Source organism: Marmota marmota, unplaced genomic scaffold (assembly GCF_001458135.2).
Source record: "Marmota marmota marmota unplaced genomic scaffold, marMar, whole genome shotgun sequence".
Lineage (NCBI taxonomy): Eukaryota > Metazoa > Chordata > Mammalia > Rodentia > Sciuridae > Marmota > Marmota marmota.
The window spans coordinates 78,082,894-78,110,710 of NW_026000026.1; the positions used below are offsets into that span (position 1 = coordinate 78,082,894).

General features: G+C 40.6%; 2 protein-coding genes across 3 annotated transcripts in view; one reads left to right on the plus strand and one right to left on the minus strand.

The window, feature by feature from the left end:
• Positions 1-21,528, plus strand: part of Stk32a (serine/threonine kinase 32A) — a 122,318-nt gene extending 100,790 nt beyond the window's left edge. Inside the window, exons 8-13 of the mRNA XM_015477577.2 lie at positions 3,913-4,010; positions 12,574-12,690; positions 15,292-15,417; positions 16,837-16,965; positions 17,600-17,664; positions 18,037-21,528. Coding sequence (XP_015333063.1) covers positions 3,913-4,010; positions 12,574-12,690; positions 15,292-15,417; positions 16,837-16,965; positions 17,600-17,664; positions 18,037-18,130 — 629 coding nt within the window. The 3' untranslated portion in view covers positions 18,131-21,528. The remainder of the gene's footprint in view (positions 1-3,912; positions 4,011-12,573; positions 12,691-15,291; positions 15,418-16,836; positions 16,966-17,599; positions 17,665-18,036) is intronic.
• A 2,698-nt stretch (positions 21,529-24,226) lies between these two features.
• Dpysl3 (dihydropyrimidinase like 3) overlaps positions 24,227-27,817 on the minus strand; it is a 107,351-nt gene continuing 103,760 nt past the window's right edge. For both annotated transcript variants that reach the window (XM_015485834.2, XM_015485842.2), the window contains exon 14: positions 24,227-27,624. In XM_015485834.2, coding sequence (XP_015341320.1) covers positions 27,536-27,624 — 89 coding nt within the window. In that variant the 3' untranslated portion in view covers positions 24,227-27,535. The remainder of the gene's footprint in view (positions 27,625-27,817) is intronic.

Consider the following 27,817-nt stretch of genomic DNA (forward strand, 5'->3'; position numbering starts at 1 on the left):
GTCTCCTCATCTTTGTGCTTTATGATTTCTATCTTTGATGCTATTCTTATAAATACCATCTTACATCCAGATTTTAATAACTTTATGTAACAATCTGGTTATTCACTATTTGTTTAAACATATGTGGAAAGTATCTGACTTTATTTTTGTTAGATTATTAAATAATTATTTTGGAACAAGGTATTAAATAAGACTCTTCCCATGCTGATTTGAAATGTATTCCTATACATGTATGATAGGCCAAAATGCATCCTACTATTATGTATTGCTAAAAAGAACAAATTAAAAAAATAAAAAATAAACAAAGAAATATATTTTTTATAAACTAAATAACTTTATGTATTTAAATCAATACTCTCTGAGTCTTTCAAATCTTAATTATCATGATTTTATAATGTAGACTAACACATGGGATGCAAGTTCTTTATTCTTTTTCAAAAATCTTTATTATCCCTATTTTTTGTGTAAATGAAATTTAGAATCATTTTTGAAAAGTTCATTCATGCATTATTCCTAATATATTAAATTTATAGATTTAGTTTGGGGCCCTTTCTTTATATCCTGACCAAAATCTAATGTCTAGGTTTGTTTTTTTAATTTTGTTTGTTTGTTTGTTTTTGGTTCTGGGATTGAACTTAGGGGCACTCGACCATTGAGCCATGTCCCCAGCCCTATTTTGTATTTTATTTTCAGACAGAGTCTCACTGAATTGCTTAGCGCCTAGCTGTTGCTGAGGCTGGCTTTGAACTCTCTATCCTTCTGCCTCAGCCACCGAAGCTGCTGGGATTACAGGTGTGCGTTACTGCACCCAGCCTAATATCTAGGTTTTTTTTTTTTTTTTAAATGTGAAAACCAAAGGTTGGAAATACAAATACCTGATAAACATATTAAAATGTAATCAAGCTTATTAGCAATTAGAGAAATGCCAATTTAAACCACAATGAGATATAATTTTATACTCACTAGATTTGCAAAAACCAAAGTGTCAGTAACATCAAGTGTGAATAAGTAAGTGAACAGAGGAGCTCTGATTCATTGCTGGCCATAATGTGAACTGGCAAAACCACATTGGTGAAAAGTTTGGCATCATTTAGTACATGTGAGGATGCACATCCCCATCCAGAGCAGTCCCCCTTACTGGGATGTACCTAAAGATTCTTATAGGTGTCTAACATGTACAGGAATGTTTTCAAAAGTATTGTTCACAATATTCCTAAGGTGAAAAGAGCTATCAATAATAGGAGTGGTAGGTAAGTTATGGGATACTCATAGAGCCTTAAACGTGAATAAACAGTAAGTGCATGCAGCAGTTTGCACAAATCTTAAATATTATTGAGAAAGAAAAACAAGAAACCAAAAAGTATAAGGAATGGGATTTAAGAAGACAGGCAATAGAGTGAAAAAAAATTGTGCACTTTAACAATGTTTTCTTTATTATAAAGCACTGAAATAAATCAAAGGCTAGGCAGCTAGGAATTTCCTTAGTTCACCCATAGGCAGAATTAAACTATTGTTTAGAAATGCATACATTGAGAGCAAATCTATATAAAAACATAAAGAAAATCCTTAACTTAAAGTTCAGAACAGTGAGATCTCAGGAAGTGGAGGGACAGGACATAGAAATGGGGGTGAAGTTCTACTTCCTGACTTGTGTGATGGTTGCATGAGCATTTGCTTAAAGCTAATCATTATATCCTCCTTTGATGTTCTAATTACTTTTCTGGATGTCTGAATAGAACTACTTAAAAAATAACACCATGCAAAATATATAGTGGCTCTTTTGAAGGAAATGTAGTACCTCTCCCTGGTCATCTGTTCTTTTTCAGGAGTTGGGCTCTTTGAAGAAGGGCTCCTCAGTATCTTTCTGCCCTGAATTTTCTGCTATTTGAGAACCCAAAGGATTACTCTATGCTTTTAAAAAAAATATTTTTAGCTGTAGATGGACACAATACCTTTATTTATTTATTTTTATGTGGTGCTGAGGATCAAACCCAATGCCTCACACATGCAAGGTAAGTGCTCCACTACTGAGCTACAACCCCAGCCCCAGCTCTATGCTTTTATATGTTTCCATGATTTCTGTTCTTAATGTCCTCCCAAAATCGCTCAGTGCCTCTCACATCATAAATATTTGTCCAGTGAATGCATGTGCATCCAAATGTCTTCCTGTCTGAAAATAGAGGAAGCAGAAGAGAAAGGAATCATCACTCTGTGAAGTTGGGAAAGAAAAAAGAACACACACATAAAGTCCAAGGATGTTCTAATTCGACAGAAGACACCACTTTTATAGAGTAATGCTTATTTTGTTTGGCATTTTCTTAGCACAATGGGTCTGATTTTTCTTCAAAATTGTCTGCAGCTTCTCTAAGTGAGATGTCTGTCACCTGTCACCTGGGGGACTATCTGAGATAACCTGCTGTGAGATTGAAGGGGGAAAGCAGAAATGTAGTCCACTCCATCCTGTCTGTGGGAATGTTACGAGGTCAAGGCCATCATCTTCCCAGCTGCTCTGGGAGCTGCTACTTGCAGAAAGGATGCAGTGAAGCATGAAAAGTGAATTCACAGGGTATGAGGCCCACTTAGTCCTGCTGGATCAAGCTCGTAGAGTCAGGTTCAGGCCTGGGCACTGGGATGTTAACTTCAACCTTCCTAATTGGATGCTGTCCATAGAATTTGAGTGTACCAGGCAGACAAGTCAGTGTATGCAAGTCCCATGTCATATCATGTCCAGAGTCAGCATCTTTCTACAGGCAGCCTAGGACCAACCCTGTGTACCTTTAGCCTAGGTAAATTTCTCTTTTAGCATGGTTGTTTGCTTCTCTCCAAGAGTACCAGATGTGTTTGAACATTTTGTAAGTGCCAGGCACTATGCTGAGACTTTGACATGCATTATCTTGTTTAATTTCTAACTCTGTAAAGATTGCCTTATTATTTTGATTTTGCTGATGAGGATGCTATGCTTTGCCAACTGACCTGCTCAAGGGCACAATAAATGGTGGAGGCAGAATCGGAACCAGCAAGCATGGCTCCAGAGCTAACGATCTTAACTTGTGGCTTAAGTAGTTGATTTATCCATTCACTCACATAACAAATTTCTGTTTATGGACTGTGATTGATAGGTTCTGTATTAGATACTAGGAATGTCATTTTGAACAAACAGATAACATACCTATCCTTGATTTGTGTTTAATTCTCTCTGTTCCACTCCTTAGGGTTTAGGAATATTCATGAAAAGATATATAGAAGGTTTGCAGTGTGGCAAAGTGCTTAGAGCATGTGTAAATAAGGAGTCATCTCCAGGGGAACAATTGTGTGTGGCCCTACCTTTTTTTGTGGTCAATTCAGAGAACCCTGGTTACAAGGTGTGAATGACCCACAGTTATTTCAAAACCTTATATTTCCTAGAACGCCTGCTCCCTCTTTCTCCTTTCCTTGCCCCGAGTAAGAGACTTCAAATGCTCCCAGGTGACTCCAGGATAGACAGCCAATCCAATGTACCTTGAATCAAATACTGAGCATTATTTGCAACCATAATATGAATTTAGATCCTTTAATGCAAGCCTTCCAAATGAAGACAACATCTTCTCAGCCTTCTTTATTTCAGAGTTAATCACATATCTGAGACCCTATAGGACCCAATTTGAAATAGGTGCATGATCTAACTAAGAGAAGAGTTTGTCTATTAAGGCCTGTACATGCTTGTGTGCATTGGTTGATGAAGAAGGCTACTGAAAGAGCTCAGAAAATTAGAAATTTTTGCCTGCTGTGAGCAATCTAGCAATGGATAATAAGCATTCATAAAAGTGTTTATACCTTTTATGCTGGCAATTCTTCTCTGGAGAACATGTTGGGAAAATAGGCTTATTAATGTCTCAGGGCATAAACCTTGCCTAACTTTCCTTTGTTTTTCAGCACCTGAGATGTTCAACTCCAAAAAAGAAGCAGGCTATTCCTTTGCTGTAGACTGGTGGTCCCTGGGTGTGACGGCATATGAGCTATTGAGAGGCCGGGTACAGTAGAATTGCATGTCCTTTGTGGTTATTTTTCCAGTATGTTCTATTTCAGTAAAAGAATGTATTGTTTGCTATGAACCAAGCAGTTCCTTTGAGAGCTGCAAACAGCCATGTTATGCTGATAACACCTCTTGAGATTTCTGCACATATTAATTTACTGCCCCACATATGGGACCAACCATGTCAGTTAACATTAAATTTCACCAATAGAACTAAATGAATAATATGGATATTATAAGCTCCTCAAGAGGGAAAAATCAATTTACCTCACTAGATATTTTGAGTAAATATGTGTGTTTGTTTAAAGAAAGTCATTAGTAGTTACAGTACAGAGCTCTAATTCAGATACACCTCGCCAAGGCAAGTGTGAATTATTAATACAGCACAACTCGTGCCCTGTCTTGTTGGAATGCTGTCTGTCATTTGGTTCCAGGATTCTGGATTCAGTGGAAAATTAGTTTTTATTTCCTTTTTTTTAAAGAAATAGTTCTTAAACCAAGATATTTTTTTCTAGGAAGAAAAGATGAATAAGATGAATATCAAACAAATGCTATGAAAATTATGTTCTATTTGGTTTTGATAAACTATTGCATAATTCAGATATCCTTTTGAGTGTGCTAGTTCAGACATAACAAAATACTATAGACCATGTGGCTTAAACTATAGGCATTTATTTTCTTACAGTTATACAGGCTGGAACTCCAAGATCAAAGTGCCAGAAATGTTGGGTTCTGGTGAGGTCTATCTTTATGTCATGAGACAGTGACTGTTTTTATTGTGTCTTCATGAATGGGAGAGGGGGGGAGAGAGAAAAAAAAAGTGGGAGAGAGAGATATCTTCCTCTTCTTTTAAGGTCACAAATCCCATCATGAAGGTTCTGTTCCCATAACCTAATCTATCCCTAATTACCTGCCAGAGATCTGTCTCCATTAAAGTTAGAGCTTCAGTAAAAGAATTGGGGTCAGGACACATTCAGTTCATGAAATTTCACTCTCAGCCCCCAAAATTCATGTCCTTCTCACATGCAAAATTTCTTCACCCGGTCCCAAACTAAAACCTAAAGTCCAAAATCTCATCCAGATATTATCTAAATCAAGTATGGAAGAGACTCAAGGGATGATTCATCTTGAGGCAAAATTCTTTTCCCTCTGTGCATTTTTAAAACCATACAAATTTTGTACTCCTGAAGTATGATGGTGGCACAGACATATGATCGACAGTCTGTTCTAAAAGGGAAAACTGAGAAACAAGGAAGGAATAGTAGGTCAAAGTCCATTAAACCCTAAGTCTCAAGAATAATCCTCTTTGATTATAATAAGTGATTAATCCTGTCATTTGCAGCCACTTGGATGGAACTAAAAGATGTTATATTACATGAGATAAGCCAGGCACAGAAAGACAAATAGTACATGTTCTCACCCATTTGTGGAAGCTGAAAATTGATCACAGTAGGGAGAAGTAGCGAGCAGAGTACAGATACCAGGAGTTTCCAAAGGGTGGGAGAGGTGAATAACGGGTCAAGAAAGAGTACCAAAATACCTTGGGGGAAGTAGTGTAGGTGTATACATAGCACAGTAGGGTAACTATGACCTACAACAATTAATTATACATTTCAAAATGACTAGAGAAGAGTTTGAAGGTTACCAACACATAGAAAAGATAACATTTAAGGAAATAGAAATTCTAATTACCCCGATTTAATCCTCAAACATTGTATACACCATGCCCTATAAATAAGGGCAAATATTATAAGTCAATTAAACATAGAATAAAAGCACAATCCTCTTTGGCTTGGTTATCTTCCCTCCAGGCCTCCTGGGCTGGCAGCATCTTTCTCATGGCTGAAGGTAAGGGATGGGAGACTTAGTGACTCTTCAGGGGCTCTGTCCATAGGTATCTGCCATCCCACTTATAGGACTCTGCCAGGTGGTGGTCCTGACCTTTGGAACTGAGGTAGCCCTGACCCCAAATCAATGCACTCAGGACCTGTGGTCAGAGTGGCAGCACTGATGGTCTCTGAATCACCCTTGGGGTCCTTCTTACCTTACCAGAAGGATAGTGCATGTTCACAACCAGACAGCTCTATGGTCCTGCCTTGTGAAATCTAAGAAGTCTGTTAGTCTTCCTTCTTTCCATCCCACTTTCTCTCTGGCCTTTAACTCGAACCATGAGTATCTCTGTAGTATAATCCCATCTCTATCTCTGGGTTTTTTTTTTTTAAGATGTCTTATGATATTCCTGAGCCACACATGTCATCTCTTCCTCAATTGGTTGTTCAACTATATCCTTAGTGTTCTTTTCAGAACAAGCTGTCTCATTTCTTGTAGTATGTATAGGCCAAAAGTTTTCCAGCTTTTCAATGTCTGGTTCTTTTTCTGTTGTTGTTGTTGTTTACAATTTCTTCTTTGATTCATCCCCTTTCTTTTATATTTTTTTGTAAGTAGTCAGGGGATACCAAGCCACTCCTTCAACATGTTGTCCAAGAATCTTCTTGGTCAAAACCCAATTTTAATACTACAAGTTCTACCTCCCATGAAAAACTGGAACATGGTTCAGACAGTTCTTTGGTCCTTTATAACAAGGATTACTTTCCTTCCGTTTCTGATAACATGTTCCACATTTCTGTCTAAGACCTGATGAGAACTGCTCCTAAAATCCATATTTATGGCATATACCTCAAACCTCTTCCAGCCTCTACCCAATAACTAGCCTCAGAGTTGCTTGGAAATGTTTGGGTAGTTTTGGCAGTACTCCACTCCCCAGTACCTATATCTATGAGGTCATCCAGGGCTGTCTTAATATATATATATATATATATATATANATACAGTGCAAGACTTGAGGGTGGAAATCCCAAGATCAGGAGTGAGTGGGACATTTTGCAAGGACCTGGGCCACTAACCCAACAGCCTGTCCCCATCCCTGCCCTACCCTAGGTAGTTGCCAGCATTCTGGAATGCACTAGATGAGGAAGGGTAGGAGTGTTGCTTTGGGGGAGGGAGAAGAGGAGGAAGGCCTAGGTGTGGGATTGGGAAAGAAGGATAGGAAGGAAATACAGTAGGGGCTTCAGTGACAGGATGGGAGGCAGAAGGTGTAGGGGTTGGAAAAGTGTGTATTACTGAGCCAGGCAGCAAGCGGGTAATGTTTCTCTAGGCCCACAGTGGAAAGAGGCTGGAATTCAAATAGAACAAAAGAGATGTAATTTTGTTTTTGAGTCTGATGTCTCCCAGTAAGCCAGGGGCTGAGTCTGGAAGTCCAGACCCCTACTGACAAGCTGACATTCCTGCAACAGAACTAGGCAAAACCAGGAAGCTTTGCTACTGCCACCCAGCACTACCTGCTGTGCTCAGCTCTACAGACAGCCACTCTCCAGCAAGCTACTGAGGAAGGTCATTCGGGTGGAACTGCAGGAGGCTGATGGGGACTGTCATCTCCAGGCTTTCGTGCTTCACCTGGCTCGACGCAGTGTCTGCATCCATCCCCAGAACCGCAGCCTGGCTCGGTGGTTTGAGCGCCAAGGGAAAAGGTTCCCAGGGAAAAGGCTTCCTGCCTGAATCTGATGCTACAAGGGAAAATGGGCTGGAGTCCCCAACAGCCAAAATAATAAAGCAAGATTAGACAATGAAAAAAAAAAAATACTGCAGCTAGCCTAACCTCTGGAATTGATCTTTCTGCTTTAGTCAGCAACCATTGTCCTGGCCTTATATCATCGCACCATAATTTTTACACTAAGAGTTCCATTTTACAACTGATTGGCCTGCTCACATAACTGTTAGAAGAATAACTGTTAGAAGTTAGGGCTTCATTTTGCTCAGGGAAGCAAAGGCAAACACTTCTGTAGCAACCAAAGGAGGACTTCACAGTTGGATCGGATTCATTCACTCCACACAGTTCATTTCACACTTCGACATTGATTTGTTCACTGTTCTGACTCCTCTGTTCCTGGAGATCACATAACACTATTGGTTAAGCAGATTCCAATCTTGGTGAGTTGTTCATGTTAATGGAGGTGGACCACTTCTGTAAGCCAGGCATGTGGGTCCTCCATGAATGGCCTCACATATGGCCTGTTTTTATCTTCTTCTGATGGACTTTGTCCCATTTCTTAAAAATAGCGAATGAATATGTAGATATAAAGTTATTATACAAACAAACAAGGAAGAGATGCATATCATTTAGATTATAGAAAATCTCTGTTCTTTCCCATCTCACCATCAAGTTCTTCTCCCCTGACGACTTCCCCTGGCTCCTTGTCCAGCACCCTCTCTAGTTCAGAGCAGCTGTGTTCTGCCCTCATCTGCTGTAACACACAGCAAAAGAAAATCTGAGCAATGAATTAAAAAATGGAAGCGACTTTCTAGTATTCTTTAAATAGGACTGGGATTGTATTTAATTATCACATATTCATAAGAGGTCTTCTTGCCTGGCTGCAAAGAATTTTGCTAAGAAAATAGTTACCCCTCTCATATTATTTTATCTCTAAGTTAGTTCCCTGTGATCTAACAACACTGACAAATTTATTTTTCTAAAACACAGATATGACCTTTCCTTCAAGACAAAAATGTTTTGCTCCCCAGTTCTTTACGAATGCACACACCCACACACATACACACAAACACACTTTCATATGCCGTAAATTGGCATTCTTGGTCTTTAGAACTAGGTTGACTTTTCAGATTTTGCTTCTATTCAAATAATCTTGGCCCTTCAGGAACTCACAGAAGCCTCTGTATTTCCTCCTGTTCTTGAAGCATGCCTCGGGCTTTTTCATCTCTTCTTTCTTTGCCTATAAAGATATTTCTAAGACAAGTCCTCATCTTCTTAAAAAGTCACTTTTTATACATTTGGGAAATGCTAAATTGAATTTGAATAAAGTTAAAGATTTACATACAATGTGTACTCTCATTTCCATAAAAGGATGTGCTATTGAGCTACCTCAATTTTATGTGGGAATGGCCTTCTCCGGATCTCCTTGTATTAAAATCCTGCCCGTACTTTATTGCCTATGACAAGTGGCACTTCCTCCAAAGGACCTTTCTGTGAGTTCTCCAACTAAACTGACCTGACTCTCTGTCAAATGTTTAGGTATTTTCTGTTATGACCTTTCTGAATTTAAGCTTCTTGGAAAAATACAGAAAACCACAAAAATGAAAGTAAGAAAGCAGTATCATCCTAAAGGCAAAGAAAATGTACAGTTAAGAAATCAATCCCCCTTTGACCTTCAGACCCACCTTCAAGAATTAACAGTTTGTTATATTTACTCTCAAATCTTTTCTGTTCTCATAAGGATAATCTGTCTTCATATATGGAAATAGATATAATTTGTTGTTGTTACTTCACTGAATTTTTAATGAGTATGTATAAATTATACAGAATAATGGGTCTCATTTTGGCATATTTGTACATTCATAGAACATATTTTGATCATTTCCATCTCTCAGTAACAGAATCATGCTTCACCTTTCTGTTGAAATTTATTATTTTTTCATATATAACATAAAATGTATAACTTTCTAGATCAGAACACCTAAACCTATTTTACTTTTTTGGGATTAAATTCATTTTGTAAATATATAGCTCTTAAAAATTTTTCCAGGTATATCTAGTTTTATGTCTTTGTATCTTCTATAGATTGTTAATTTCCTAAAGGTGAGGAATATATCTTATGTAGTTCAGTATTATCCCAGCATTTAATTTTTGATAGATACATAATAAATGTGTATTGAATGAATGGAGTAACAAATCACTTCAGATCAATTTTGACACATTCTAGGAAACAACCACTGAGGAGGTTATATGTAATTATGTTTAAAATATAGCTAATCTGAAGAAAGGGAAATACTAGCATTTAATTACAAGTATCATCATCGCTAAACCTCAGAGGAAGTTTGATAAACAATGACTTCCTCCATATTTACAAATTCTTATTTACAGAAAAAAAAAATACATGCTTCAAAGAGAACATGTGCTTAAAAATGATTCCTGCAGTTTCTGAGCTGATGGCAGTCTTGGGGTCCCTTAACTATTAACCTGCTGCCCTGTCTCTAAGTCTCTTAGCTATCCCATTGCCAATGAAAGCCATGGATCCCTGGCTTGTATAGCTTCGTATTACCCATAAGGATTAATTTACAACAGGCATCTCCGCAGTTCTTGCATCAAAATCATACATCCTTCCCTGCAGCTCTTTATGTCTTGAACTCCCAAAATATGACTATAGTCAAAACATATCATTTACTTCTAACATTTTACTTTTCTATCTTGTTCATTCTTTGTACTCTCACCCTTAATGTATATGCTACCTTAAAATTGTTAGATCCTGCAATATGTCACAACTTTTACGTTTCTTATACATTGTATCCCATTTATTGAAACGTGTGTGTTTCTCTTTGTGTGTATGATCTATATAAGTATTTATGTATTTCTATATGTAGATTTTAGGCTGCTCCAACATAGAAATCACAAATCTCTTGCTCTGTATTGTATCTCCAATGCCCAACAGAGGAACTGGAAGATAGTAGGCTTTCAAAAAAATTTGTTAGATGAATAAATATGTATTTTTGGTAATTGATGAATTAAAATAAATTTTTAAAATTTAGAACTAGAAAAAGTAAGTTAATGAATAAGATAAAGACAGTTTGATTTTTTTTTTAAATTTTGATCTGACAGGCCATGGAGATTATTTTAAAATGTGAAATTCAGTCATGTGGCCTTGTAAAGTAAATAAAGAAAATCATACACTTTTAAACTAGTTGCTTATGGCATTCATAGGTTAATTCATTCAAGGCTTTCAATTGTTTTGTTTTGTAGATGGCTAAGAGATAACAGGTTTAGAAACAACAATGAATTGAAATAAAGACAAAATTTAGGAAAAAGAAAAAAATCCATATACAAATTCATATAACCCTGGACTCTTTCATATGCTAAGCCTGGCTCAACTCCTGTGTTGTGGTGGATTGTGGATGAGTCCTGTGGAAGACCCTACATTGCCCTGAGGCTAGTAATAGCCAATAAATATTGGAAATGAAGCTTTTAGCACTTCTTTTCTGATATTGAGTTGAGATACTATTTCCCTATATTATTACTGAGACAAATGGCTTAGCTATGGTCCTTTTCTTTGTCTTGAGGGAAGGAAAAACTGTTGTAGTTGTTTTGAGACCTTACTTAAAACGAATGAAAAGTTCCACCTACTCTTTCTCCTAGAGGTCACCTTCTGGCACTGCCTGGTTCCCAGAGTAATTAACGTTGACTTTTTATGAGTAGGATTAAGTCCTTCTTCACATCGTGGTTACTGAAGACTCATTTTGTCACTCACTATTCACATTTACATCTGCCCTTTTCTACACTTGTATCAGCAACAATAAAAACAGCTCTCCTGTGTTATATCTAGTAGGTGTTTGCCACTCTATGGAGAACTTTACAGTATTATCTTCTCTGATTCCCCCAGAAATCTCATGAGGTGGTTCATTTTGCAGCTGAGGTATCTTCATGTTACAGATGAAGAAATTGGAATCCAGAAATTGAGTGGCAGAGTTTAGCCCCGGAATCCTGTGTTCTCCGTCCTTGAATTCTTTATTTCATTATATTATTTCTTAATACTGATTTACCACAGGGAAAAACATAAAACCTCTCCTTTCCCTCAGTTTAATTCATCAGTCCATAGTCATTTATTAAACATCTGGAAATGGCCAGGCAGGTGGTAAGTGTGTGTATACACACTAATTGTCCCACCGTTAATCTAATGTGGAAATTTTGTTCGTTCGACAAACATGCATTAAACACCTGCTAGGTGCTAGGTCCCATGGACAAGAATGTGAATGTGTTATACTTCCTGGTTTCAGTTCACATAAAAGAGCTGAAATTCCAGTGTTGGTGAGTCCTTTATGAAATAGAGAAGTAAATATGGATAAATGCTGCCCTCTAGTGAGAGCTGTGCAAACCATAACAGATCCACAGTTCTATTTCTTTTCCCAGAGTTGAAACTATGGATGAACCTGGTTCTCCTGGAAATTGAAAGGGGGAAAAAAGTATATATATATATATAAATTGTTTTGCTTCATCATATAATTGGGGCTGAGGCTGATGGTTTCTGGGGAGCTTTCTGTCCTGAACTTCCTCATTATATTTAAAACAAGTGAAAAGAAGGGCCTAGCAAAAATCTGGATTTCTTTATAATCAACTCTCATATAACTTTTTGAATTTTTTTTAACTTTAGGCACATGCTCAGTAGTTTGTGTAAATACTCATATAAATTACCTTATAAGCCAGTTTCATCTCAGGGGCTGATTCATCTCATGAAATATTTTGTTTGGATCAGTGGAATCACCAACTTTTAAAATTTTGCGGTATTTCACAAGAAACCAGAAGTTTCTGGCTTCTCTTTTTTAAAAAGCGGAGGTCTAGCAAGGCTTGACCACATATGCCATGCCAACATGATCAACTGGATGGGGTGGTAATTGATACAGATATTTTATTGGTTGAAAACTTAGCTTGGAAATATTACACGATTTTTTTTTCTTTTGCCTGATAGAAATGAAGACTCTTCCTTCTTCTCTCCCTTTAGAGACCATATCATATTCGCTCCAGCACATCCAGCAAGGAAATTGTGCACATGTTTGAGACGGCTATTGTGACTTACCCTTCTGCCTGGTCACAGGAAATGGTGTCACTTCTTAAAAAAGTAAGAAGGTTGGGGAGGGAAAAGTGATCAAATTATGTTATAGGCCACACTGAAAACCAGCATTCTACATAATTATTATGCACCCACAGAAAATGGTAAGAGAGAAGACTGCACGTCAAAAGGAAGTGAGCTTCTGGGTGACACGTCCCACACCTGCAGTCCCAGTGACTCAGGAGGCTGAGGCAGCAGGAAAAGCACGTTTGAGGCCATCCTGGCAACTTAGTGAGACTCTGTCTCAAAATAAAAGTTAAAACTAAAAAAAGAGTGTGTCCTGGGGACGTAACTCCACAGAATGCCCTGGGGTTCAATCCCAGAACCACTAAAAGAAAAAACAAACAAAAGCATGCTTTCCAGTTTAAGGTTTAAAAAACTAGAATTTAACACTGGGACAGTCATTCACAATAATATACATTTCTAGAATGGTTGTTGCAGCTAACAGCTTTTAAATACATGATTTCATTAAGTCAGTCCACAAGTACCCTGGAGGTCTCAGAACCTATTCTGTCCAGAATAGAAATCTTGATCTCTGTATTTCTTGGACCTCTTCCAGTGTCCCCTCTCTCAGTGACTGGCCCCTTCCTACTCCATTTATGCAACCCAGCAACCAGGACTCATGCATCATCTCCCTGTCTAATCCATCACCAAGTTCTGAAATTTGACATTTTAATATCATTTGAATCCTTTACTTTTCAACTCCACTCCTATTTTCCCAGTTTTGTCCTGCATGCTTTTGCCATTCCGTTCTGTCCTCCACTCTGCCGTGTAGTGGTCTGTTCAAAGGACAGTGCAGTGTCTTCCCATTGCTCTTAGAATAAAGATCAAAATAATACACACAGTATAAAGGTACTAACTCTTGAGCCTTAGTTTGAACTGTTGTCCTTATCTTTCCCTATATATAAAACTGCTTTGGCTTTCTCCTTTTCCTTCACCTCCCCTTCCTTGGCCTCACATAACATTCTCCCCCTGACCACATGCCCTTTGCACATGCTCATCTCTCTTCCTGGAGCACTGCGTCAAGTCATAGTCCCTCCCACTTCATACCTGAGATTGCTAATACTCAACATGATTTATTGACTAGTTTTAGTTCATGCCTCCTATAGGTACATTATAATACCAGATATTAAGAGAAACATTTATAAATATTTATAGCAATTTGATGTTGCTGTAGTGTCTATGCACATGGCAAGTGGATCTGTCTCATTGAATAGGCTACAGGCTTGTTTAGTGGGTGTTGAACTCTAGTTACAGGCTGTACATGGTGTGGAGCTGCACACTGGCTGGGCACAATGAGACCACATATTAGTTTGCATGGGTCAAAAATTAAAACAAACAAGCAAACAAAAAACACTGGCCCTTCTACATAGTTGGAGAAACAGCTTCAGATCTTAGCTCAAATAGCACTTCCCTGGGGAGCCTGTCATTCATAGCATTTATGCAGTTTGAAATTACACGTAGCATTAGTGTGATCCTTGGGTTAATGATTGTTCTCTCAAAAGCTTCATGGAGGTAGGGACCATGTCTGACTGTGTGCCATGGTATTTTCAGCATCTCCTGGCTGAAAATGTGGTATTTGAATGAATGACGCCCGTAGTTTTATTGGATTTTTAGGGCAACCATGTTCACCAAGAAGACTGAACATAATTATAGTAGGAGCTCAGTAGTGTATGATAAACAATTACACGAAACAGATGCTGAGGTGCCCAAGAGGATGTCGTGATTGCTGTTGTTGCTGTTTTTAAAGGAGAGAAAATTTCCCAGGTTGTCCTGGTAAGGGAAAGAGATTAAGGAGCTAAAGATTCCAAATCTGTGTCTCTTGTCTTTGAGATCAAGTTCCCTTTTTTAGAATAGGGACATTGCTACTAGTAATATCAAAAGCAAAGAATGGAGGGGGGGGTCATTTTTCATAGCAAATTATTTCTCAGTTGTAAGGCTGTCCCACGTCACCCCCAAATTACAGCCTGACTTTCCACGGTTGTCCTCTCCAGGAGCATTCCCAGGGGGAACTGATATTTCCCCTTTGAGCCACACTGTTGATGGAGTGGTTACCAGGGAAAATCTTCAACTCCAGTTATTAAACCCAGAAAGAACTATAACAGTAACCTAGCTACACCTTATCTGTGCCATGTAATGGATATTGAATTTAATTGTAAAAACAGCTAAAATTTTTCGTGGGGAAAAATTCGTCTCACTTGTAAAAATGTGTGAACATTTACCACCTAATGTGAAAAACTTTTTATATTCATGTCCTTATTTAATCCCAGATACAGCCTTATGAAATAAGCTGTTATCTCTTTATTACAGATTGGTAAACTGAGGTTGAGAAAACAAATATGCCATAGTTATTAAGTAGGAAAGTCAGGAATCAAAGATGTGTTTGAATGAGTTGGAAGAGCTGTTTGTATTTGTTACATGGCAACCCGACTCCTAGTGTTGATTGTGACTCTACACTGTGGGTATTATTAGCATGTGGATTTAGAGAAGGGGGCATGACCTTGTCCCCTTCAGTCCTGTACATGACAACACTGAGAGGGGATTTGAGTGTATTCTTTGTCCCCCTGTTTTGACCTTCCTCATGATATTAATGTTTTATTCCATTGGCAGCTACTTGAACCTAATCCAGACCAACGATTTTCTCACTTGACGGACATTCAAAACTTCCCATATATGAATGACATGAACTGGGATGCGGTTTTGCAGAAGCGGCTCATTCCAGGATTTATTCCCAATGTGAGTCAATCCTAACAAGCCCACATAATTCCCATTCTGTTACATCATCACTCTGTGTGCCTGATCAGAAAGTCACACCAGTGTTGTAACAGAGCTCAAATATTTTTGTATGAGAAAACACATGTGGGGTAAGTTGGTCACCAAAAGTCACCTAGCAAGTGGCCAAGATGGATTCTAACCTAGGTCTGGTCACATCTGGGGATCTAGATCCTAAGCACTCTCTTTGCTGTACTTTTATTGGAAAGGATTTTTAGTCCCTCAAATAGTCATTTCCATGAATCTGCTAGTTGGAAAAAAAAAAATAAAAGTTTTCTCTGACTTCAAAGATGTCCTCATAATTTGTGTCCAGAGAGATCTCTCAGAGGATTGAAAACTGTGGAGGTTACGGTGAGGAATTCATTGTTACCACTTGCCCTACCTTCTTTGCTAGTTTTATCTTGTGGATTTTTATTTTTTAAGGGATCAATAGCCAAAGAGAAATAATTCCCACTGAGTGAGTACCCGACCAAGGGACATCTGTGTCCCGTGACAGACTGCTGGTGAAAGCTTAGGCTGGGGCACTAGTGAGGCCTCGACTTCTTCTCTCGGCCTGAGGCCTGAGTCACGTATTCAGTAACACACTCAGTTGTGGGGTTATTGGGAACAAGAATGGCCCCATGAGGGACTCAAAGAAACAACTCAGAGATTTTCATTATGGGCACGTGGGGATGTGACCTTGCGTGTGAACGGCTGGGCAGGCGTGTGCCAGTGAGAAGGTCAAGTGGAAGTGCAGAGAAGGGGAAGCACAGTGTGGTGGGATCCTGAGCATGGAAATCTCCACCTTATGGAGCAACAGAATAGGGAACTGAAGCTCCTACCTGTTGCCCTATAGTGTTTATGGGGCAGCTTGTGCCTGGCTGATGTGGACACGATGCAAGTCTGGGTACCACCTGTTGATTCTGTTCTTCTCTTAGCCACATGTTGTCCTGAGATAAGCTCTCCGTCACAGTTCTCTGGCTCCTATGAAACTGAATCATTTGAGGCCATTATTAAAGGGTAGGTAGGGTCTCCTATTCAGAAGCCCTGATTTGGAAAACCTGGCCGGAGACCTAGGAAGTCAAAGATGCCACTCTGGTGACTCTGATCTATAAGAACACACTTTGAGAGACCTGAAAGCTCAAACTGTAGAAAAATTATTTTAATTTCGTTTCCTTTGTTACTCCCTGAGAAGTAATTGGAAGTTTAGAAAAATAAATACAATATAAAGTCAAAGGATATGAAAAATGATGCTGGCAACAAATGATATAAAACTTGGAGTTGGAATCCGAGCTTATCATTCTTGGACTGCTGTTTAGGACCAGGTGTTTTCCTCCACGTGGGGTATGGTGTGTTTTTATGACACAGGAATGTGAGGACTAAGTCAACCTATCTCCCTTGTAGAGAGGCAGGCTGAATTGTGACCCTACCTTTGAACTCGAAGAAATGATTTTGGAGTCCAAACCCCTTCACAAGAAAAAGAAGCGTCTGGCAAAGAAGGAGAAGGAGATGAGGAAATGTGATTCCTCACAGGTGAGGAGGACCCCACCAAACCCAAGGTGATGGGCATCCCGTGATGACTGCTATTCCTTTGAGAGCTGCTGTTGGGAGGTCAACTTGGCACCCTGATTTTGCCTGATGCAGAGGGACTTGTGACTGTCGTGAGGGAGGTATGACAGTGGCAACCAGCCTTCTGGCACCTCTGTGATCAGAAATGGCAATCAGTGATCAGAACAGAGATCCCCATATTTGGAGGACATAATCCTAATTTCCCACCATGGCTCCTGCACGCTGCATGCAGGCAGCTCCAGAAACATGGGCACAGCTCTGTGCCAGGGTGGAGGGTGGACAGCAGGTAGCTGCTACTGTGCTAAGAATTGAAACCCATAGTAATGATTACCATCTTACCACCCATGCCTTCCCTCAACATACCTGAACAACATACCCTCCATAGACCTTCATCAGACAGATTCTGCTAGGGCAGTTGGTTAGGTGGAGAGATCCCTACTCTGCCATTTTCCAGCATCTTCCTCATATAGCTTCCATCTTGAAGCTACCCATGTACTTCTTAAATGTGGTTGAATAGAAACTCTGTAGGTTATTGGCTGTGAGGACCCTCATTCATCCGCTAACTACACTCTATTGTTTTTCAATGTCCACCTTAAAGACATGCCTTCTTCAAGAGCACCTTGAGTCTGTCCGGAAGGAGTTTATAATTTTCAACAGAGAAAAGTAAGTAACTGCTGGGGGAACAACAGTTTAGAAAATGATACTGTTTTAGCCAGACTCTGTTTGCAGAAACTCAATGTATTTTTAACACTTTTTATTTTTCCTATTGACAAAAACGATGCACATCTATTATAAAAATCTTGGAGAATTCAGGAAGCTTTTTATTCGTAAAAGAATTTTTCAATAGTAAATTATCCTCACATCGACTTTTTGTTCGTGGGAAGGGCGGAGGAATTGGGATATAAATGCAAAGACATTTTAAGGTTTTCTCGACTCATACCTCTTTATAAATTGTTGATCTTTGTTATCATTTCAAAAGTTCAAACTTTTGGATTTCAAAGAATAAAACTCTCTCTCTCTCTCTTTTCCTTTAAGAGTTAAAAGAGACTTTAATAAAAGTCAAGCAAATCTAGCCTTGGAACAAACCAAAAAACCACAGGAAGAGGATGGCCACAATAACAACCTGTAAAGGCCTCTGCATCTTCTTCCTGACTTGGGACTTCTCAAGTTCTTGCCACCCCACACCTCATGATGTAGACAGTGTGACAATGACTATCCTGTGAAGCAGGCAGCATGCCATGGAAAGTCCTGGGCCTGAGCCCCTGGGATCTGACTTCACCACTGATTCACTGTGTGACTTTGAGCAAGTCATTTATCCACTTTCTGTGCTTCAGTTTATTCATCTAAAACAAGAGGGTTGTACTGGAGGACCTGCACCTTGCCTTTAGTGCTGCAATTGTTACTCTAAATGGCCTTTATCTTAAAAGGATATCTGCAGATTTATTTTTCCATTCCTCTGACTACACTGTGACAAATGAACATCGGACACAATGAGCCTCTTCAAAGCTGGAAAATTTCCTAAGACATCAGAATCCCAAAGACTGATTGGATAGAAATAAGGAATCCGAAGAGGAAGAAATTCATAGGGTCAGATAGAAGTAACAGGTGTATAGGACTTTCAGCGGAGTGCTGGGTCAGCTCCACATTCGTTTCTATCAGCTGGTAAGAGCCTACTGTGCACATGGCTCCCCAACTTCCTTTCAGTGAGATGATATTGGCACCTTGTAATCAGTGATGATGAGAGGATTTATGCCATGGGATGAGCAAATGCTACAAATCAGGGCACCTTTTTCCTTTTAACAAGCCAGTTGTTGAATAGTAGCACACCATTTGCCTTCTTCCAGTATGCATGTTCCTTGAGGGCTAATTGTCCTCTGAAGATTAGCAGAGCCTGCATCTGGATAGGATCAAGAACATCTTTACATGACAATGTTTACTTTATGGCTCAGTGAAGTCACACTGTACAGGGTGGTTATATAGTAAGTTAGAAGTGCATTTGGAAGATGTAAGACTTGCCTTTGAAAACCACCTTCATTACCCACAATATATGGGAAATATCTTCTCAATGAAGCCTAAGGAGTGAGTTGCCATTCTGTAAAGAAACAAGTCACTCTTGTGCTCTTTATTTTGGGTTTCATTTTGGCTAATACTAGGTGAATTAAAATACTGAACATCTTTTATAGTCTAGAAATACCCTTAGGACAGTGGGATGCTCACCCATGTGAGAGGTCAAGTTCATGGAGACTCACCATGGGAACGGCAGGAACATGTTTTCTACCCTTAGGACGACTGAAAAATTGGCAGGCAGAAGTGCCTAATTATTTAAAATATTATTGGTTTCTCTTTTTCTTTACATTTTATCTATTTATTTGCCAAGTTTAATTCACCTAAGTTTGCATGTAACTCTACTGTGATATCTTTGCAGAACTATTTTTGGGTAGAGTCAAGGCTTTAGCAGGATTGTTTTCACGTCTCTGCTACTCAGATCATCTAAACCTTAGCTGCGAAGGGAGAGTAGGGCCTCACCAGTAACCTGGCAACCAGGAAGACCAGACTTGCACCCACTTGGGAAACCAGACAGGTGCAAATAGACTAGAGAAGTAAGAGACATGGCTGCATGCCTGCCTCACAGAGATTGCCAGAGGGGGGCTGCACGGGGGTGACTAAGCATGGGTAGGAAGCCAGAGCTGAACTACAGTTGAGTATTCATGGTTTTCTCCTCATTGAGTAATGGGCCCAGGATTTCTGGCACCGATATGAAATAGTGCCTCTCTGATTTGAGAACAACCATATTTTTGGTTAAAGAATCGAAATATAGCTCTTTTCCTCTTCCGTTCCTTTTCCCTCAGTTCCCATTCCTTATTTGTCTGCAATTTTGTTTTTCTCCAAACACTAGAAACTCAAAGCACTTGCTTGACCCACTTTCAGAGTGGAGGGTGGGTTGAAAAGAGCAACCACAAGAAGGCCACCAGATTCTGCTCACAGCTGGCCACCTCTGGCGAATCAGGAGCCAGGTGCACAGTTCCCAGCTTCCCTCTTACGGTTGTCTTTATTCAAACCCTGATGTGCCCTTGACTCACCTCTCCTGTCACCTGGGTCCTCCTCTGCATTCCCCCAAAGGAGAGGCTTTTCAGAAATGCTTACCAAAGGACAGTGGGACCAGGAGGCTCTCCATGATGGTGAGAGCAGATCACATGCGGGGCTGCACATCTGTATAATTTAAGGTAGGGTAGGAACCCATACAATCTCTGTAGCTTGAATCTCTACTTTCTATACCCAGAACACTGCAGTCGACTTTCCGAATCATGAACACACTGATAAGAAAGCTCAGTGCTCTCCAGATGACTGACGTGCAATGTGCTTCATATTAGAAAAGAAAAAGCACCGGGCTGGGTCTGTGGCTCAATGGTGGGTTTGAAACTTAGAACCATAGAAAACAAACAAGAAAAGGCACTGCATCTGATAGCATGAAGTAAGTCATTCTAACTGCCTCCTACCATGTGAATTTAAAGACAAGAAAAACTTTTCCAAAAACAAATTGTAAACCTTTCCCAAAGTTCTTATGGTGGTTGCTAGTTATGGAAATCAGATCCTTTAGTTTTATTCCATAATTTGGGCTAATAGTCAATTCCCCATTGAATGGAATATGTCTCATCTAGATTGGGAACGAGGCTCAGGGATGAGAATTTTAGAAACCTGCATCCTTTGGTTTGCCTTTCTGGAAGATTTTTCTCCAACAGCATCCTCCCTTACCTAAAGAGAGCATCTGAGGCATCCTAGCAGATTCTGAAGACCAGAGCATCCTTTTTCTAAAACTCCTACAAGGCAGCAGAGCCTCCAGCTCCAGGATATTCCGTGACCTCCCCTGAAGTGGGGCAGCCCAGCCCTGCGACCCTGACCGTGACCCTAATTCCATGGGAATAAATGCTCTGCTAATGACTAACACCCCCTCTGAAGCAGCACTAGTTTGGGCTGAGGTCATTGTGAGGGCAGCGTGAACTTCAAGCAGCACAGACCATTACAAGATTGATTATAATAATCTAATTAATTAGTGGCTAGGTTTCATCTGATATGAAAATTTTAATCAGAAATGACTCAATTTTCTGTCATTATAGTCCTAGATTGGATGGGTGAATACATAATTAGGAAGAAAGAGCATTAATGTAGCTATTAATTCGTCAGTGTTGCAGCTTTTGGCTGGTATAGAAACGCCAGGGGTTCAGCTCTTCGGAGGCTGAACCAAAAGGCTTGGAATGCATTGTGAGTTTGTTTCAGTCCCGGTATTTGTCCATAGAAAATCCTGTTTCCTACTTTTGTCCACCTGTGGTTATTGTTTATTACAAGCTCAGTGTGTGTCTGGCTGATATTAAACATTGATGTGAAAAATACACACTTTGGTTTTCTGTGCTTTTGTGAACCAATGGCTGATCTGGCAGCCCTCGAATGAGAAAAACTTGCTTCTGTTGAGCTGTAGCATGTGCAATGTCACTGTGCCTGCATGTATTAAAATGTCTTATGTAACAGTAAGCCATTGACCTTTCTTTGTCACTTCTGTGTTTGTGTGTGTGTGTTTGTTTTCCCAAAAGAGAGTATCGGGGTGCCTAAATTTACCTGCTCTTACTTCCATTTCTTGTTGTGAGGAAGGTCCCCTAACAGAGAGGAGCTGGTGTTAGAAATGATGTTCTGTTTCTCAGGAACACAGCACATCTTAACTGATCCACATATACAAAAATAAAAACACCTGATTCCTTTAATATGCACACTTCAGGGAACACAGTCCAGAATTCTAACTTCTGCCTTTCACCCTGTCTCAAGTTCACAGATAGCTCATGCATCTTTTCTCAGCATCCTGTCCCATTGCACACCTGAAGGCAGCTGGTGGATGTTCCAAATCCTATAATTTGGGACAGGAAGGTAACAGGCACCTATGAACTCTTGCAGCTAAGAGCAACTTCTGGCAATGAGAGAGTAAAGGAGTTTTCCATTACCTCCCAAATTCACAATAAGTCGGTGGTCAGCAGCCAGCCAACCACTGACTCCAGCAATTCTTGTGGACTCTCAAGTCCTGCATCCTGAGAACCCTATTGTCAGGTCATATTAACTGTCCTGCTGTGCTGTTCTCAACAGCCAGCTGAACAAGGGGCAAGGTCTAGAACCTTTTGGATTTTTAAGTATGTGTTGTCACCTTTGCATGTTGCTTTGTCCCTTTTGTCCTCACCATCTCTTGCACATGGTTGGTGTCCCTGTTGTGATGGGTTGGTGTTAGGAGAGTTGATTCCAGAAGGTTCCTTGGAACCAGAGGGCCTTGTTTTTACGCTTCAGTGTTTTCATTCCCACCTGATCAGATGTGACTCTGCCACTGAATACCTCTGGCCTACAGAGGTGTGAAAATGTTGATGTATCTTTCCCCAGCTCCTCTGAAAGCCACCTCATTCCTTTTGGAGTCCTGCACCCTAAGTTCATTGTAAGTGTTGACTGTTCCCTTTAAACCCGCTCAAATCCTTAGAAAAGCTCACTCATTCCTTGGTCAGGAGCAGGGAGAGGTGTTCCACCATTCCTGAGTTTGAGCCATTGCATGACACTATAGACCAAAGTTTATTGAACATCAAACTGGGAGCCTCGGTGGTAAAATAACTCTGGTATGTTCAGAGTAGCTTTGAATCTGGTTTCTGAGCTTCTGTGTTAAAAGGTACACTCACTTTGTGCTCCTGTATCAAAAGCATTGTCCTACCAAACCAAGAGGGATTCATCACATGCAAAAGCAATTCATTAGAAATTACCATCCCCAGGGCTCCCATTTCCTCCCCCACCTATCCCAGCTTACAACCAGACCCATCTTTGGGTTAAACATTCATGCCTTGCAGGCTTGAGAGTGAGGCCAGAGCCTTCCCAGCATGTATCCCCTTTTCTGGCATGACAAATACTGGAATCCACTTGGTTTAGGTGACTCAGGGGCTGGGCATGTGACCAGGTGTGGGCAATTAATCCAATATGCGTTTCTGGCCAAGTGACTGGTTCATGGCACACATGTGATCCAACCAGACCAATCAGAGTCAACCTCTTCTGAACTGCTGAGGGAAACCGCCTCCTTCCTCTGAGGTTACTAAGAGGTAAAACAAAAGCTTGGGGCTGCTGATGACCAGCTTTGCCCCCTCATGGAAAGAGCTTTAGTCAGAAGGAAGCACCCACTCAAGCCAGGCAGGGCCAAGATGGAGAGGCAGCATTCAGATGTCAGCCTTCAGCACTTCCCCCAGCCAGGCTTGAGTCTGCCCATCCCTGGACTTTTCTGTTGCAGTAGATTTTGAAATTCCTCCTTTCAACCCTCCACCCTCATGCCCTTCTGCAAGTGTCACCTTTCCAGTGAAAACATGAGCTGCACACATTAGAACTGGATTCAGCAGGGTTTCCCCACAAGGGTTTGGCACAATCAGTTTGGTGGGAGGTGAAAAGATGATACAGGGTATCATTAGTAGTCAAAAGGTTTGAGAGCCCTGATTTGGACAAGGCTTTGTTTGTTTGTTTGTTTTGGGGGGTGGTGTTTATTTGCTGTGCTGGGGATGGACCGCAGAGCTTTGTGCATGTGAGGCAAGTGCTCATCTACTGAGCTTCACCCCAACCCTGGAAAAAGTTTTAAAGCCTCCTCCATCATAGGATTTCTCAGCCTTCAACTTGTGGTATGTACCTTCCTGTTCTCCTAGGAGTAGACACAGCAAATAATCCTTTCAAGCACTCATTTGACCCCTGAGATCAGTTTGCTAAAGAATATACTTTGGCATATGCTTAGTTGGTATTTTTAATCAAAATCTAGTTTTCTCAAAAGAAGTGGAGCATGCTTAGAAAGCAAGCTAATATCGAGGATTTAAGGGATGATAAAATAATAATAATAATAATAATAATAATACCCACAAAACAACCCTTTTAGGTTCTGTCCAGGACTCTGCCAGGTTAATTCTCCATGGTGATGCCTTTTACACTGATACTGACTCTGATGGTCCATAAAGAAAAATTTCATCATTTGCTAAAGTTACAATAATGTCATCAAATTCTGTGGCCCAAACTAACGACTCAGTGAAAAGATAAGACACACATTTTTTTTTTCCTCCAAATAACTCTGTTTTTGTCAGACCTGCCTGGCTGACTAACCATTTCAGTCTTACTGTGCAATTCTAACGTAGTAGATAGAAAGACACATCACACACAGAAGGGTCCTGGAAAACAATGTTGGTAATTTTATAGTTATTTTAATAACCAGGTTTACATTAACAGTCACTTGATGAATTTTTTTTTTCTTTTTCTTTTTTGTCTTTAATCTCAGCTAATTCAATACACAGTTTTCTTCACGGTTCAAACCAAACAGCTCTTCACGTTCCAGAGCTGCCTCACAGCTAGCACAGATCACAGGGAGATTTACTGTCTGTCCATATCCACCAGGCACAGGACTGAACACCCACACACCATTTCTCAAAGGGGGAGCTTATGAGGAACACTGGCTGCTCAGAATAGCCCGTGAGCGCAACTGGGACTCAAGCTGGGGTTATGCAGGGGAGAAGGCCTGGGAGTCTTGTGGCAAGAACCAAGATTGGGAACCATACACCCTATTGAAGGGGTATCTCAGGGTGAGCAAAATGGAGTCCAGGCTAAGGATTCAGGCCCTGTGAGAATGACTCTCTGGGTATAGTCATAAAGCAAAAGGCCAAAGGATGACTGGATTTTGAAAAAAAGCCATTTTCAGGTTAACTATAATCCTACTAGTTTTAGGAAACTTAGGAGAAAAAGAAACATTCATACTAGGGTAGCTGATTCAACAGTTCCATAGATATCCCCTCAACTACCCACACCTGTGACCCTCTCAGCCAGGACTCCAGTGGATTTCCATCTGGGCTTAGAAACAATGAGAGAAGGTTGGGGGATGGCAAAGTCATCCTCAGAGACGGGCCAGGCCAAGAGATGAGGTGGAAAAAGCTATCTTGAGAGTGAGACTGAAGACCCAGTTAGCCCTCCACACTTGGATGAGATGCCAGTGAACTTGAAGAGCATCATGACTCATCGTCATTTCCCCCCCAAGCCCCTTGTATAGGGCTGTTCAATGTGTCTATAGAACAGAATAAAATTGAAAATACATTGAAAATGTATATTCAAGGAATTCTCTGGAATTGCTATACTTAAATGTTACTAATGGCAAGAGAGATTGATTGGGAGACTTCCTAAAACATTGCCCATCTTGAGCATCAAGGGTTTTTTCCCTACGGAATGGACTGCTTGTGTAGAATAGAAAGTCCTGGGTGAATACTCCCAGTGCAGTGCAGATGACCCATTTGCTCATGGAAGATTTATCTCATGGCATGGAGAGGGCTTGGAAGGATTAGTGGGCCAAGGACTGGTAATCTCAGAGCAGATGGTGGTGAACAGCAGGTGGGTGCTCAGACTAGTTTATTTATGTGTATTTTCCTCCATCTGGTGGCCATGGCTGGTACTGCCGCTTATTCTAAAGCCCAGCCTGGCTCCTGAGGTATGTTTCAGATCTGGCAAACTCCCTTTGTACATGAAAGTCATTCTGAGTTCCTTGAAAGGCCCCCAAATGTTTGAATTGTAAATTAAAGCTACATTTTACTTTTTATTTAAGTTTCCCTTAAAAAAAAAGCACCATAAGAGCCTTAAAATAGCAAGATTCCCTACTATGAGGTGAAAGTCTTTTTTTCATGACTAGAACAGAAAGTAGCTTGCTTGGAGAAATACTCTTCCTTAGGTATTTCTAAATAATTTTGTAGTCAAGTGTCCACTTTTCTCTAGTTCTCAACTTATTAAAACCTGCAGACAGGCCTAGGGGGCAGGTGGGTGTGGCTCAGTGGTAGAGAGCTTGTATAGCATGTGCAAGACCCTGGGTTTCATCCCCAGCACCAGAGGCAGGGAGGGAGAGAGAGAGAGAAAAAACAGACCAAAAAAAACCTCACACACACACACAAAAATCAGAACATGCAGTCAGAGGTAATGGTTTCTTCTAAGCACTGAAAAGGTGTCTGAGGCCTGCTCTTCTCTTCAAAGTACTTAGTACACAGAGTTATGGGTTCTACCAGCTGTATTCCCCACGGCATGGAAGTCGGATCCCAGGTTGAATATTTTCTTCCTGCATAAGAGTCTCTCAGTTCTGTACATCCTTGCCTTGCTCATAGAACTTGGTCCATCATTGAGTTTTCAGAGGTGGCCTGATAGAGGAAATGGACACATTGGTGCTACTTTCTTTTATGTGTACCATCAGGAAGGCCATGTCACATCACTTCCACTCACCTCAGAGATTTTAGTACAGAAACTAAAAGTCCCCCCCAAGGATCAGCTAATGGAAGAGGAAATAGATGGTTTAGAATTGAAAAATGGAACCAAGTTATGTAATGAGCTCCCTCTGCTCCAGACTAGCTTTCTCAAATCCCTGCTTGACTCCCACATAAGCTGAGATTACCTCTTCATAGTGAAAGTTAGTGAATAACTCCTTTTTAGTCATGCTGTGCCTGATCTCAGGAGATCAAGAGCATCACTCACTGCTGCCAAGAGAGGCCCTTCATTCTGCCCCACGCAAGCTAAAATCTGGTCTCAGGATGCCAGACGCATGCTCTTCTCGTCTGTGGAGAGGTGACTTTTCCCATGTCTATAGGGAAGTGAACTTAGGTTTCTGCGGCCCTCCATGCTGAAGACCTGTGCTTTGCTCTCAGCTACTACTTATCAAGAGCACCAAAGAGACAGAAAGGACTAGAGGAAGAGAAGTGTCATTTGCTCTCTCCCAGTCTGGCCTTCCCACCACCAGGAAAGAAGGTTCGAAAGCAACATTGAGAAAGAGGCCCCAGCAAACACTGGCATAATCAAGCAGGTGGAAGAAATGGTTGGGTTTTGGCGTTTTAATTAGCATTCAAAGGAACAAAATCTACTAGGGAGGGACATGACAAAGTCCAGAACCCAAAGATCCCCGCTTTCTCTGCAGACCCTGGGGCACTGTGATAAAGTAAGGGCTGCCACAAGTGACCACCTTTCATGAAAATAAACACGCTTCATCGACACAATACACAATACCCCTTCAGCTCACCTGGCCCACCCACCTCCCTTCTACACGCCCTACCCTAGCCCTCTGCACCCTCCATCTTGCTCTGGGCTCCCACCACCCACTCACCCCAAATAATCTGTGTCCCTTTTGTTCATTTTCCTGACATCCCAGCTTTGTCTGTCCCCTTGTCATAAGATGCAGCACTACACACGCTCTCAACACTATAATATAGCAGACTCTTTTACCTTAGTGGCCTGTCTGATTGCATGCATGTAAATGAGGGAGAGGGTCAAACAAACCAAGGCTATGCATAAACAGAAAACAAAGCAATATTCGTAAAGCTAGGCAAGCGAGCGTAACATGGAGAAACATAAGGCTTGAGGCTTATTGATTCTTTAGATCACAGCCGTTTGGATTCGCTTTCCTTCTTAAACATTGGTGTACCATTTTGGCTTGGAAAAAAATCTCTTCTTGCATCTGCCCCTCTCTTCAGGGAGAGGTTGCTTAACTCAGGGATGTGATATTAGAACGGCCTCCAGGGGGCGCCACGATGCGCTTGCTGGCCGAGCGGACCCCCTCATCCACTTGGGTGCCTGTGGTGGAGAAGGGGTAATGGTAAAAAATAAATTGATTAAAGAATGTAAGAGAGTAAGTGTCTCCCTGGCCTCATCTCCCAAGAAACTTAGATGGAGCTTTTTTTTTTTTTTGAACTTTTCATATGCACTCCCCTAGCCCCTGGAAAATGACCTTCTGGTAGGAACAGCCAAGTTCTTATTTAGATTTCAT